The sequence below is a fragment of the Schistocerca cancellata genome, chromosome 7 (genome assembly GCF_023864275.1).
Source record: "Schistocerca cancellata isolate TAMUIC-IGC-003103 chromosome 7, iqSchCanc2.1, whole genome shotgun sequence".
NCBI classification, from domain to species: Eukaryota; Metazoa; Arthropoda; class Insecta; order Orthoptera; family Acrididae; genus Schistocerca; species Schistocerca cancellata.
In genome coordinates, this window is record NC_064632.1 from 124,544,090 (window position 1) to 124,557,877 (window position 13,788).

General features: G+C 39.5%; 1 protein-coding gene across 1 annotated transcript in view; it reads left to right on the forward strand.

Annotated features, from left to right (window-relative positions):
* Positions 1-259: 259 nt before the first annotated feature.
* Positions 260-13,788, forward strand: part of LOC126092664 (dynein axonemal heavy chain 2) — a 994,477-nt gene continuing 980,948 nt past the window's right edge. The window contains exon 1 of the mRNA XM_049908386.1: positions 260-411. Within this exon, the coding sequence (XP_049764343.1) occupies positions 336-411 (76 nt within the window). The 5' untranslated portion in view covers positions 260-335. The remainder of the gene's footprint in view (positions 412-13,788) is intronic.

A 13,788-nucleotide genomic window follows, 5' to 3' on the forward strand; every position in this document is an offset into this window, starting at 1 on the left:
TAATACATAATTTTAAAAAAATAAAAGAAGAAAATCGAGACCAGTGAAATGAAAAGTGGTATTCACCTTAATGCTGATTAAGAGAGACATGTAAGAACCTTCCATAGCCATTGTTGGTGCTACCAACTGTCTGTGGAGGGCTACTTCAATGTACTGAAATACTATGCAATATGTGTGCTATAGTTTAGAACACAATTTTGTATCGTTAATATGAGGGTTGAAATTACGTTCCCTTGGCGACTGAACTGTTTGCAAAGAGTGTGCAGTAACTAGGTTGTAATTATTATTAGGTATCAAACATTTAGGTACCTGCAGTTAATAATTAAAATATTGAAATGGAAACTGAGGCAAGTTTGCCGAGCATATCCAGTGAATTCAGCTCATCCGAGGAAGAAGGGGAGGCTGCTGAAGGTAACGATTGGAACTGTACTTTCAAGATGTTGCCCGGGGACATTATACTGATAACGCCGCTTTTACGGTCATAAGAAGCGATTCAGCGTTTCGGATTGCTGATGTGGTCTGTATGGTCAGCCCTTTGACGTTCAGACTTGCACCTTATCATGAGTTGGCAGACAGAAAATGTGGTTTATTGCCAGAAACACGGCCCCGTTGTCAAAGATAGGCTATGTGTTTGAGAGACGCAGAAATGGGGAGTAGATCGTAATTATCAACATGACTTGGGTCGGAGAGGCAAACACCTTAATAACATGAATAGTTAACATAGTTTGTAGACTGGTAGATAAAGTATAGCAGTTTTTCACTGTACTATAGTGCTAACAAGTGAACTGAGAATTTATGTAAAAGTACGAGTAAAGTGAGAGTATATCAATAATGTATGAAATCCACTGTGCACCTCCAGTATGGTTGGGCAGTAGATGTATACTGAACCCCGTACAGATATATGATAGTCCCCCCCCCCCTTCCCCCCCCCAACACACACAACGTTTTTTCAATTCCTTTCACTGTTTATAGTAACAGGTGATACTGTTATCGATAGAGCTGTGTAGGCATCACTGCCGACATTGTGGGCTGTGGCCAAGGGTGCTCATACTGTAGTTTGTTGGGCGTGGGAGTTAGAAGTCAGGTGTGAGGGCAGGCCTTGAGTCATGCCTGGTTAGCTCAATTGGTTAGAGCACTGCCTGTTGAAAGACAACATTGGTCATAGTTTTAATCTGTAAGAAGGTTTCAGTATTGGACTTGCAGATAGATTATAGCAACTACCCCTAAGCTGTCTTTCAAATTTGTCAGTGATTTATGGTACATTACATGACAGACTGAAGTATTTCTGTAGTATTAATAACACATTTCTATAAAGCTGGAGACAAACAAATTGTAATTACTAGTCCATTTCACTCCTTCCATTTCCATAGTTTGAGAGGTTTCTTGGAAAGTGACTAATGATGGAACACATTATTTTTATTAGCTTAATTTCTGAAATCTTTTTTAGTTTGATTTTTGTAAATTATTCTCCTCAGACAAAGGTAAAGAAGACAAATGAAGTCACAGTATAGTTAAATAATACAAATATATTGTTGCTAAATTCCAGGGACTAATAATGGTATTTTATTTAGAAGAGTACAAGAAAGCATTGAGGTGTCACAGGATTAAAGCTAAACTCAGGATGGGATAACATAATAGGTGGTGGAGTTCCATGAGAACTAGTACCATGTTCGCTATTATTTTTAACCTTTTTAAATGATATTTCAATGCCTTTAAATGGCAATTCATAAACTGAAATATATGCTGGTAGCACTTCAATATTTGTTGATGGCACAAGGGTGCCAAATTCAGCCTCATCAGACACAGCTCAGCTGGTAAATGAAATGACCTGCTAAAGGCTCATATTAAATAATTTAAGTCTTAATCTCACAGAGACTCATATTGTGCAGTTTCATACAAGGAAGAGTTTATTTATAACTAGCTGATAATTTTCAGGTGAGAGTATGTATGCAGTAAGTGTACAGTAAAGAAAACATGAATTTATGCACAGGCTCACCTGTAACTTGGTTGAGGTGCTAGAGCCATTTTCGTTAAAACCAATTTTACAGAGACCAAAAAGTCATTAAGAAATCGTCAAGTTTGGCATTCCACTGTTCCTAATGTAAAAGAGCTAGTGGTACAACTTTGTGTGCTCTACACACAAATGTTGCAAGTAGAGTTCAGAAAGCAATGTATTTGGCATAATCTCAGTTCAAAGTGGGCAACAAATCATGTCACGAGAAATTTGTCCCATAGTTTAACGAGGCATAAGTAGTGGAGAAAGTGCACTATGGACCTGGTATTTTGCCAAACTACTGTCTGTCTGGGTGTTTAGTATATCACAAATTTTGACCTTGCTTGTGTGTTTAATTACTGTGCTACCATCCTGTAAATTTGCTAAAAAAATGAGTGTATCAAAATATACCCATGTTCAAAGTCATGTGTCTCAAAATGGACACCTACCACATTACATTCATTAACACCATTCAACAGAGCACATTTCATTCTATTAGAGAAACTTATTTTCATTTTGATGTCTTTGGGTAAGGTGCAAAAATGTCGCCTAAAATTTGGAATTTTGTTGATTATGTCTTCATTGTTTAAATATTCATTTTGCTATTCATTCAGTGATTTTAAGCATGTTTGTGACAGGTTCAGTGCTAAATTTAACCATTTAACTGTACTAGAGACTACTACATAATTTTTGGGAAGCTGAATGCTTATTAATTTTATTTCTTTTCTTTATTTAGGACTCGACAATTAACATATCTAGGTGTTGCTCAAATGGAAGAACAATATCATGTTAATCTATGCAGTTTTGAAAATACTGATTCCCCATGCCATTTAACGACATACAGTGGCTTAAAAGGACTGAAATCTGTAAAGCAACTTTCCTTAGAAGAACAAGAATTACTTACTAGACGGAGTGGTTTACACATTACTGAAAATACTCAACTATGCTTCCATCATGAAGCTTTACTCCTAAAAAGATTTGAATTTTTGCAAAGATCATGCTGCAACCCATTTTCAAGAAAAAAACACACTGCACGAAAACTTGCTCTCAATCAACATAGAAACAGCTGACATACTTTTTAGTAGGATAACCATGTCTGATATTAAACCAGGCCAAAAAATGTACCCTTCCTGTAGAAGAGAATTTGATACCCTGAAATATTCACAAATGGACGTTACGTACCAGTCAGATGAAGATGATGAGACTAATGTTGGTCACAATTTGAATACAAGCTTAACATCTGTTGGAATATCACCATTAAAATTTCAACGAATTGGTGCAAGGGATACAAAAGAATATGCAAAGTGCAAAATACATCAAGTTGATGGCGCAGTTATTAAGAAAATTGCAGAAGTGGGAGGACTGATCCCAGTGAATTGGAGTAACCTTCCACAAGCTAGCAATGCTTGACTTGTTCAGATTACATTGATCTGATCCAAGAATTGAAAAAAAAGTTACATACATGAAATAATAACGAGAAAATTCAAATTTTGCCCTTAGTTCCCCAAAGCTGGTCTATCAAAAAGACTATAGAAGAATTTTGTGTTTCAGAAAGAATGGAAAGGAAGGCTTGAAAGTTGAAAGCTGAACAGGGAATATTGGCACAGCCCAAAAGTAAATGTGGGATAAAGCTTTCTGAGAATGTGAAGGCGAGAGTCATAGAACATTTCTATGATGAAGAGTTTAGTCAGATTTGTCCAGGAAAAAAGGACTGTATTACTGTTCGGATAGATGGAGAAAAAGTAAAAAAAAACAGAAATACTTATTAGTGAACAAATTAAAAGAAATGTTTGTTGCGTACTGCAATAAAAATGGACCTGAAATTGGATTTTCCAAATTTTGTGAATTAAGGCCAAAGTGGTGTGTGATTGTGGGCACAGCTAGTTCACATTCAGTTTGTGTCTGAACAATACATCAAAATGTGACACTGATGTTGGCACATAGCACAATAAAAGAAGATTACAAAATTTTCTTGAGCAAAATTGTCTGCAATTTGGAAACAAAGGATTGCTTGCTTCATCGCTGTGAAGTATGTCCAGGAATAGAAGCGCTAAATGAATATTTGGAAAGCGCTTTTGCAAATATTGATCTTGAGGATACAATTCAGTTCAAACAATGGACTCACACTGATAGAGATACACTTGAAACCAGAGAAATGACAGTTGAAGAATTCATTGAATTATTAGTTACAAAACTGTTGGGCCTTTCTACTCACCACTACATTGCAAAGCAACAGAGCAACTAAAGAAGATCTCAAACCAGGAGAATTGATTATATTAGTGGATTTCGCAGAAAATTACTCCTTTATTGTCGAAGACGCAGTGCAGGGATTCCTTGGGAAAATAGTCAAGCTACAATACATCCATTTGTCATTTACTACGAAGGTAATGAAGACCTAAAGAGTGTCAGCTACTGCATAATCAGTGATTGCCTCCGACATGACACAGTTGCAGTGTGTGTGTTTTCAGTGTACTTGATCAAATCCCTTAAGTGCATTTTTAATGAAATTAAGCATATTCACTACTTTAGTGTCGGTTCTGCAGCACAATACAAAAATGTTAAGGGCTTCCTAAATCTTTGCCATCATCAAAAAGATTTTGGCATTACTGCAGAATGGAATTCTTTCGGAACAAGTCATGGGAAATCACCGTGAGACGAAATTGGGGGCTCAATTAAGCATTTAGCAGCAAGAGTTAGCCTTCAACGCCCAATTGACAACCAAATCTTAACACCAACTGATATGTTTGAATCATCATCATCATCATCATCATCATTTAAGACTGATTATGCCTTTCAGTGTTCAGTCTGGAGCATAGTCCCCCTTATAAAATTCCTCTATGATCCCCTATTCAGTGCTAACATTGGTGCCTCTTCTGATGTTAAGCCTATTACTTCAAAATCGTTCTTAACCGAATCCAGGTACCTTCTCCTTGGTCTACCCTGACTCCTCCTACCCTCTACTGCTGAACCCATGAGTCTCTTGGGTAACCTTGCTTCTCCCATGCGTGTAACATGACCCCACCATCTAAGCCTGTTCGCCCTGATTGCTACATCTATAGAGTTCATTCCCAGTTTTTCTTTGATTTCCTCATTATGCACACCCTCCTGCCATTGTTCCCGTCTACTAGTACCTGCAATCATCCTAGCTACTTTCATATCCATAAACTCAACCTTATTGATAAGGCAACCTGGATCCACCCAGCTTTCGCTCCCATACAGCAAAGTTGCTCGAAAGATTGAACGGTGCACAGATAACTTAGTCTTGGTACTGACTTCCTTCTTGCAGAAGAGAGTAGATCGTAGCTGAGCGCTCACTGCATTAGCTTTGCTGCACCTCGCTTCCAGTTCTTTCACTATGTTGCCATCCTGTGAGAATATGCATCCTAAGTACTTGAAACCGTCCACATGTTCTAACTTTGTTCCTCCTATTTGGCACTCAATCCGCTTATATCTCTTAGTTGGTTGGTTGGTTGGTTGGGGAAGGAGACCAGACAGCGTGGTCATCAGTCTCATCGGATTAGGGAAGGATGGGGAAGGAAGTCGGCCGTGCCCTTTCAGAGGAACCATCCCGGCATTTGCCTGGAGTGATTTAGGGAAATCACGGAAAACTTAAATCAGAATGGCTGGACGCGGGATTGAACCGTCGTCCTTCCGAATGCGAGTCCAGTGTCTAACTATATATCTCTTACCCACTGACATTACTTTTGTTTTGGAGATGCTAATCTTCATACCATAGTCCTTACATTTCTGATCTAGCTCTGAAATATTACTTTGCAAACTTTCAATAGAATCTGCCATCACAACTAAGTCATCCGCATATGCGAGACTGCTTATTTTGTGTTCACCTATCTTAATCTCACCCAGCCAGTCTATTGTTTTCAACATATGATCCATAAATAATATGAACAACAGTGGAGACAGGTTGCAGCCTTGTCTTACCCCTGAAACTACTCTGAACCATGAACTCAATTTACCATCAACTCTAACTCCTGCCTGACTATCTATGTAAAGACCTTTAATTGCATGCAAAAATTTGCCTCCTATTCCATAATCACGTAGAACAGACAATAACTTCCTCCTAGGAACCCGGTCATATGCCTTTTCTAGGTCTATAAAACATAGATACAATTCCCTGTTCCACTCATAACACTTCTCCATTATTTGCCGTAAACTAAAGATCTGGTCCTGACATCCTCTAAGAGGCCTAAACCCACACTGATTTTCATCCAATTTGTCCTCAACTAATACTTGCACTTTCCTTTCAACAATGCCTGAGAAGATTTTACCCACAATGCTGATCAAAGATATATCTCTGTAGTTGTTACAATCTTTTCTGTTTCCATATTTAAAGATTGGTGTGATTACTGCTTTCATCCAGTCTGATGGAACCTGTCCCGACTCCCATGCCATTTCAATTATCCTGTGTAGCCATTTAAGACCTGACATTCCACTGTATTTGATGAGTTCCGACTTAATTTCATCCACCCCAGCCGCTTTATTGCACTGCAATCTACTGACCATTTTCTCCACTTCCTCAAATGTGATCCTGTTTCCATCATCACTCCTGTCCCATTGTACATCGAAATCTGAAACATTACTGATCGTGTTTTCACCTACATTGAGCAACTCTTCAAAATATTCCCTCCATCTGCCCAAGGCATCAACAGGATTCACCAGCAGTTTTCCTGACCTGTCCAAAATACTTGTCATTTCCTTCTTACCTGCCTTTCGAAGACTGCTAATTACACTCCAGGATGGTTTCCCAGCAGCTTGACCCAAGGTCTCCAACCTGTTTCCAAAGTCTTCCCAAGATTTCTTCTTGGATGCTGTAATTATCTGTTTGGCTTTGTTTCTTTTTTCAACATAACTTTCTCTGTCTACCTGCGTTCTAGTATGTAGCCATTTTTGATATGCCTTCTTTTTCCTTTTACAGGCTGCCTTGACTGTGTCATTCCACCAAGCTGTTTGCTTCATCCTACCTTTACACACTACTGTTCTAAGACATTCTTTGGCCACATCTAGTACTGTGTCCCTGTACCTTGTCCATTCCTTTTCCAGTGACTGCAATTGAGTACATTCAACTAACTGGTACCTTTCTGAGATCACTGTTATGTACTTGTGTCTGACTTCCTTATCCTGAAGTTTCTCCACTCTTATCGTCCTACACATGGACCTGACCTCCTGCACTTTCGGCCTCACAATACCAATTTCACTGCAGATTAAATAGTGATCAATGTCATCAAAGAATCCCCTGAATACACGCGTGTCCCTCACAGCCATCCTGAATTCCTGATCTGTTATTATATAGTCAATGACAGATCTGGTTCCCCTGCCTTCCCAAGTATACCGGTGAATGTTCTTATGTTTGAAAAAGGAGTTTGTGATTACTAAGCCCATACTGGCACAGAAATCCAAGAGCTGTTTCCCGTTCCTGTTGGCCTCCATATCTTCTCCACATTTACCCATAACCTTTTCATACCCTTCTGTTCGATTACCAATCCTGGCATTAAACTCACCCATGAGCAGAACACTGTCCTTGTCCTTTACTCTAACAACTACATCACTGAGTGCGTCATAAAAACTATCCATCTTATCTTGATCTGTCCCTTCACAATGCGAATTTACTGACACAATCCTAATTTTCTCGCTAGACACTGTCAAATCTATCCACATCAGTCGTCCGTTTACATACCTTATTGCAACTACACTGGGTTCCATTTCTTTCCTGATGAAAAGCCCTACACCCCATTGTGCTATTCCTGCTTTGACTCCTGACAGGTAGACCTTGTATTCTCCCACTTCCTCTTCTTTCTCACACCTTACCCGAATGTCACTAACAGCTAAAACATCCAGTCCCATCTTACTTGCAGCCTCTGCCAGCTCTACCTTCTTCCCAGAGTAGCCCCCATTTGGTTACCATTCGTTTGCCGAGTCGTATCTTAGGAGTCCCTGGTTTGTCAATTAGAGGTGGGACTCCGTCACCTCCAAAGGTCCGAGGCATTTTGCTCTGATTGTTGCCAGCATCATATTTATAGTACCAGGGAAGCAGGTTGCTAGCCTTACTTGACCCCGGGTCCCATTGAGTTTTACCCCTAACGGTTGAGGGAGTAACCGGTGGATTTGGTAGTCTTTGCTGTCTGAGCACAAAGGTGGCCACGACTCGGAATATGTCCGATATGCCCAGCCTTATTCCAAAGTAACTGGTATCCCGACTGTCAGGACCACTTACTTGGCCACTCATATGTTTGAATATTGCAAAAAAATGTTAATGGCATTGAATTTATTTATATTAAAAAAGAAATTATTGAAGATGCAAAAATTGATCTAGAGAAATGTTTGGAGGACGGATGTACAGTGTCTGGTACAAGAGACCATAATCATTTTGTGCCAATTGACGAAGAGCGACTTGAGATTCACAGAGTATCAAATGATACATTGTCCTTTATAGCAAATGTTAACCAACAAGCTAAAGTTGCTACTAAACATGTTGCCATTAATGAATTACAGCTTGGCCAGTATGTTGCTTGTGTTTATGATGGAAAATGGTGGATATGAAATATCTGTGAAGTTTCATGCGAAAAAAAAGATGCCTTGATTAATTTCATGCATCCTCATGGAGTTGCTCAATCATTTCATTGGCCTACTAGAAGAGACATATGCTGGATCCCAGAACTACAGATAATTGCAGTCATACCAGTCCCAGCTGCTTCAATGATGGGGCAGCAATACAGTCTGCTGGAAGCAATAGTTTTGGTCATCAACAAAAAATTTAAAACATTTAACAATTGGAGAATTCTGTATTATGGCTTGGGAACCACAGAGAGACCCAAAAAAGGCTTGGGAACCTGCTAGATACCCATATTCAGAGTTGGGAACCTGCTAGATATTCGCATTCCGGGTTGGGAACCTGCTAGACACCCACTTTCAGACTTGGCAACCTGCATTAAAGAAACCCACCCCTGGCTGACCTTGCATGACTATCAGGTGTGTTCCCTTGGTGATGGGGTTACCAGTCTTGAGATTGGTAGTGGCATAGTCACCATGGACCAAAGCAAGGATTTTTCCAAATTACCAAAAAAGTCAATAGGTTAGGCGAATTTTTGGAACCTTACCCAAAGAGACAGGAAAATGAAAAAAAGATTTTCTAATAGAATGAAATGTGCTCTTTTGAATGGTATTAATGAATGTAATGTGTTAGGTGTTCCTTTTGAGATACATGACTTTGAACATGGGCATATTTTGATACATTCATGTTTTTTAGCAAATTTACAGGATGGTAGCACAGTAATTAAACGCACAAGCCAGGTCAAAATTGGTGATATACTAGACACCTAGACGGACAGTAGTTTGGCAAAAGACCAAGTCCTAGCACACTTTCTCCACTACTTATGCCTCGTTAAACTATGGGGCAAATTTCTCGCGACATGATTTGTTGCCCACTTTGAACTGAGATTATGCCAAATACATTGCTTTCTGAACTCTACTTGCAACATTTGTGTGTAGAGCACACAAAGTTGTACCACTATACCCATAAGCAAGAGTCTAGGTTTTTACATTAGGAACAGTGGAATGCCAAACTTGTTGATTTCTTAATGACTTTTCGGTCTCTGTAAAAGTGGTCTTTACGAAAATGGCTCTAGCACCTCAACCAAGTTACAAGTGAACCTGAAACTTTCCATAATTCATGTAGGGCCCTCAGGTACATCCTGTACAAATTTCATCAAAATTAATGATGGTCGAGCTGGAATCATCTTTAAACTGGGACACTTGACATGGGACGATCCATTTAGGAGTGGTTTATCACTTGTTGTCGCTGCCGTAGTATGCTGATATGTATACAGTGAGTACACATCAAAATATCGTATTACGGTGTACAAAAGCCTGTCTACAAGTTGTTGGTTGGCATTTTCGCTATACTTCTCACTGCTCCTTCCTGAATTTTAAATCTTCTTTTTGAGTAAGTATCTTGTGCACTTGAGTAGGGCAGATATGGGAATACAGGTCCATAGTACAGTGTTCTCAGAGCTGTACTGTTCACAGCTTTTACTGTCTTATACATGTTGAAAATCTTTGTGTTTATCTTTTCACCTAGTACATCTAAGTGCTCCTCCTGGTGTCAAATGCTTATCTGTAATGATTCCTAAAAATTTTGTGCTGCTTACTTCTTTAATTGCCTCATTATTCTATGTGATATTTATAATACATTTCACTTTGTTTAGTTTGGAACACTACAGACATCGTTTTAGATTGATTTATGAGAAGATTGTTTTGTACTAGTTATTTATTTTGAGTTTCAGTATTTAGGTATGCTTCCTTTTCAAACTCCTCCTTTGTATCAACTGTAGTAGTGCTATCAGCATAAATTTTAAGTTTATGTTTTATATATTTCGGGAAATAATTTATGAAGAGAACAGCAGTATTGGGCCAAGCATGGAACCTTGCAGCATACCATGTCTGACAGTTTGTATTCAGATCTGTAATTAATTATATTTGTCCCACTAGTATGTCTGATTTCTGTGCACTGTTCCCTATTTACAATTTACAATCTGACTATTTCATAGCATTTGCCTCAAACTGTATACTGATAGAGTTTCTTCATTAACCCTGAATGATTTACACTGAGGGGTATCCAACCTTCTAGCTTACCTGGGCCACATTAGAAGAAGACAACTATTCTTGGGCCACATTTAATATACCAACAGTAACTGCTGGAAAGAAAAGGAACAGAATTTTGTGGATCTTTTGCCAGTGGTGTGATAAGTTCTCACTTATTGGGCCACACTGACACTTGCTTTGGGCCACCTGCAGCCTGCAGGCCATGGGTTGGATACCTCTGATTTACCCAGTCAAGATACTTTAGACAGGTGCATGAAGATTCCGCAAGTCTTCTTTTGTCTGTCAAGTGAACCCTGAATATGTTCAGCTACATCAGTTGGTGATCTCATTGTTGATTTCCTGTTTCTGAAACCATGTTGTTATGAGTGTAGTATTTTAAATTTATTTATAAAACTTACAATCCTATTCTTTATTATCATTTTATATATTTTGGCAAAAGTGGAGATCAAGTGTGTTGGTCCATAGTTTCCTAATTCACCTGCATTTCCTTTCTTAAATGCATGCTATGGATTACTTGCTTTTAGTGAATCTGGAAATAACACTCCTCTGCTGCAGCATCCAGCACATGTGGTAATGGCTTTAGTATACTTTCCATGTATTCCTTTATGAGGTATGAGGTAAAACCATCTAAGCCAGGTGAATGTTTGACTAAGTTTCTTTATTAACTTTGAAACTTCGATATCAGTTGCTGGGATGAATGCAGTGGTATGTTTTATATGTGGGAATATTGGAAATGCACTTTATTCATCTGTTTTATTTTGTTTTGTCCATGCATCTGCCACAGTTATATAGTATGTGTTAAAGATGTTTGCTATGTGTAGAGGGCCTGTATCACTTGTGTTCTCTTTTAGTGGGCAGATGTCCTCTGTCAATTTCGTAACTTTTCCTCTCTACATTTGCGAGGAACCATAAGTCTTTTAAGTAATTCTCTCCCTTACCTATAGCTGTCTTAATGAATAATGCCTTAATTTCTCTGATGAAACTGCAATGCTATTTCTTTTTCATTTTGTATACAGTATTGTGTCTTCAGTGTTATTAGCTGGAGAGCACATAATACACTACAAGTTTATTTCTTGTAAGGAGTATGTCTCCAGTCAGCCAGCTTTTTTGGTTCTTGTTTACTAATCTTTTGCTGTCAGGACATGGAAGACTATTGTAATAATTAAATAAAGATAAAAACTGCTCCCATTTAATATTTGCATCATTTTCTGAATACACTGCGTCCTGTTTTTCTTACATTGACATCTTTTTTAACTGAATTAGATTTTGTGAGTTTATCTGTCCTTTTTACTCCAACATCTTCTGCTCACTAGCATCAAATTAGACATTAATATTCATACACCAAAAGAAACATTGTGTGATAAAGGTCTGTGATAACAAGTTGAAGTGGAAGTGACTCATAGGTTAAGTGATCAGGGTACACAGTTCAGCTTATTTTGAACTTAAAAATAAGCCTGCCTCTTATTTTGTTGATCTAACAACAAATGAATGTCCTTATATATTACTTTTTTCACTTCATGTTGTCTTACACTATTAATGTCTTCAACAGAAGTGACAAGTAAGAATATTTGTGTAAAGAATATAATACCCATATTGTAGAGGACTGTTTGAGAATATCTGAGCTCTTACATTCACTTCCCAGCACTTTTATCCTAGTAATACTGTATATTTTGTTGATAATAAAAAGCAGTCTCAGTTGAAATGTGTTATGCACAACCACAATACAAGACACAAAAATAATTTTCATTGGACTTAATTATATGTGGTTCAAAGGGGGTTACATATTTTGGTGAATATGTCTTCTGTAAGATCCCAGGTAACATAAAACAAGAAAGTGGGAATCCCACAAATTCAAAATAAAATTAAAATCACTTCATTAGTTACTCTTTCTACAAATTATCTGATTATCTATGTTCAAGGATTGAAGATTCCTATTACTTGCACAGAAAATGACTATATTCATCATAAAGCAGAGGGCATAGACAGCAGCTATTTGATATAATTGAGGAAGCAGTACGTTTTTCCAAGCTAACAGTAGTCCCACTAATATAGTAGGTCATACAGGGTTGAGGGAATATGGAATAGTTGTAGGTAAACAACTAGAATTCTCTCAGGTACAGATTTATTCACACTTAGCTTCTACACAGATACAAGTCCGGAGGCTAACTGCCGTTAGCGTCCAACATCCTGCCCAAAGCCCTCTCCCCAAAGATAGCACACTTACGCACTGAACAAATATTGATTTTTATGGCGCTCTACGCCACATTGCCCCCCCCCCCCCCCCCCCCCCCCCCGCACAGTATGGAGTACGTCCCTGTGAATGGGGGGGGGGGGGGTGAGAAGTTAGGAAGGTAACGTACAGTTCTTCTGCGTCAGGTGGAAGCGGTCGACTGGTAGGAGACCGGGGGGTGAAACCCGGTACGTCGACGGCGAAGTCAGCAAGCGTTGGCGGCGGCTGAAGACGACGTCCCGTCCTGGAGTGGAGGTGTAGCACTTTGTCAGCCGGCAGGCGGAGAATCACCTTGCCAGAAGGCCTAACAAAGGCACGCAAATTGCCACACGCAGCACTTCTACTCAATTTAAAGCAGCGCACCACATGAGATTCTGCACTTCCTCCCTCAACATTGTCACACGCGAGTACCACACACACCGTATCGCCATCTACGACAACAGATAATTTATGTATGTCATCAGGGTGTACATGTGTTGTGAATTCTTGGGTGGCACCTGTACGTGCAATGGTAGGGAGGCAGGGATGTGTGGGAAAACCATGGCAGGGGGAAGCATCTGCTAAGAGGGGGGTGGCAGGTGCACTGGACTGCGCAGGAGACAACCTAGGGCGATCAGCTGACAGACGAGGGAGCGTGACCGAAGGCAACGAGGAGCCAGCGTGGGCTGAACGGCATGACAAAGAGCTGTCACACGAAGATGGTAACACAATGGTAGAATCCGAGTGGTTGGCAGTTCGACTGCGAGAGCTGTGAGGAGTGAAGCCCCGAAAAGATTGGCCACTCGAATTAGATGAACGCGGAGAAGGAGCAGTGCTCGGCAGAGAAGCATGCTGTGGAGAATCAATACCTGAATGCATGGTATGGGAAGATGGATGGCCGCTCGAAGCAGGAGTGGGAGAAATAGGGGCAGAATCAGGGAGGTTCACCTGAGGCTCAATGAAAGCTGGT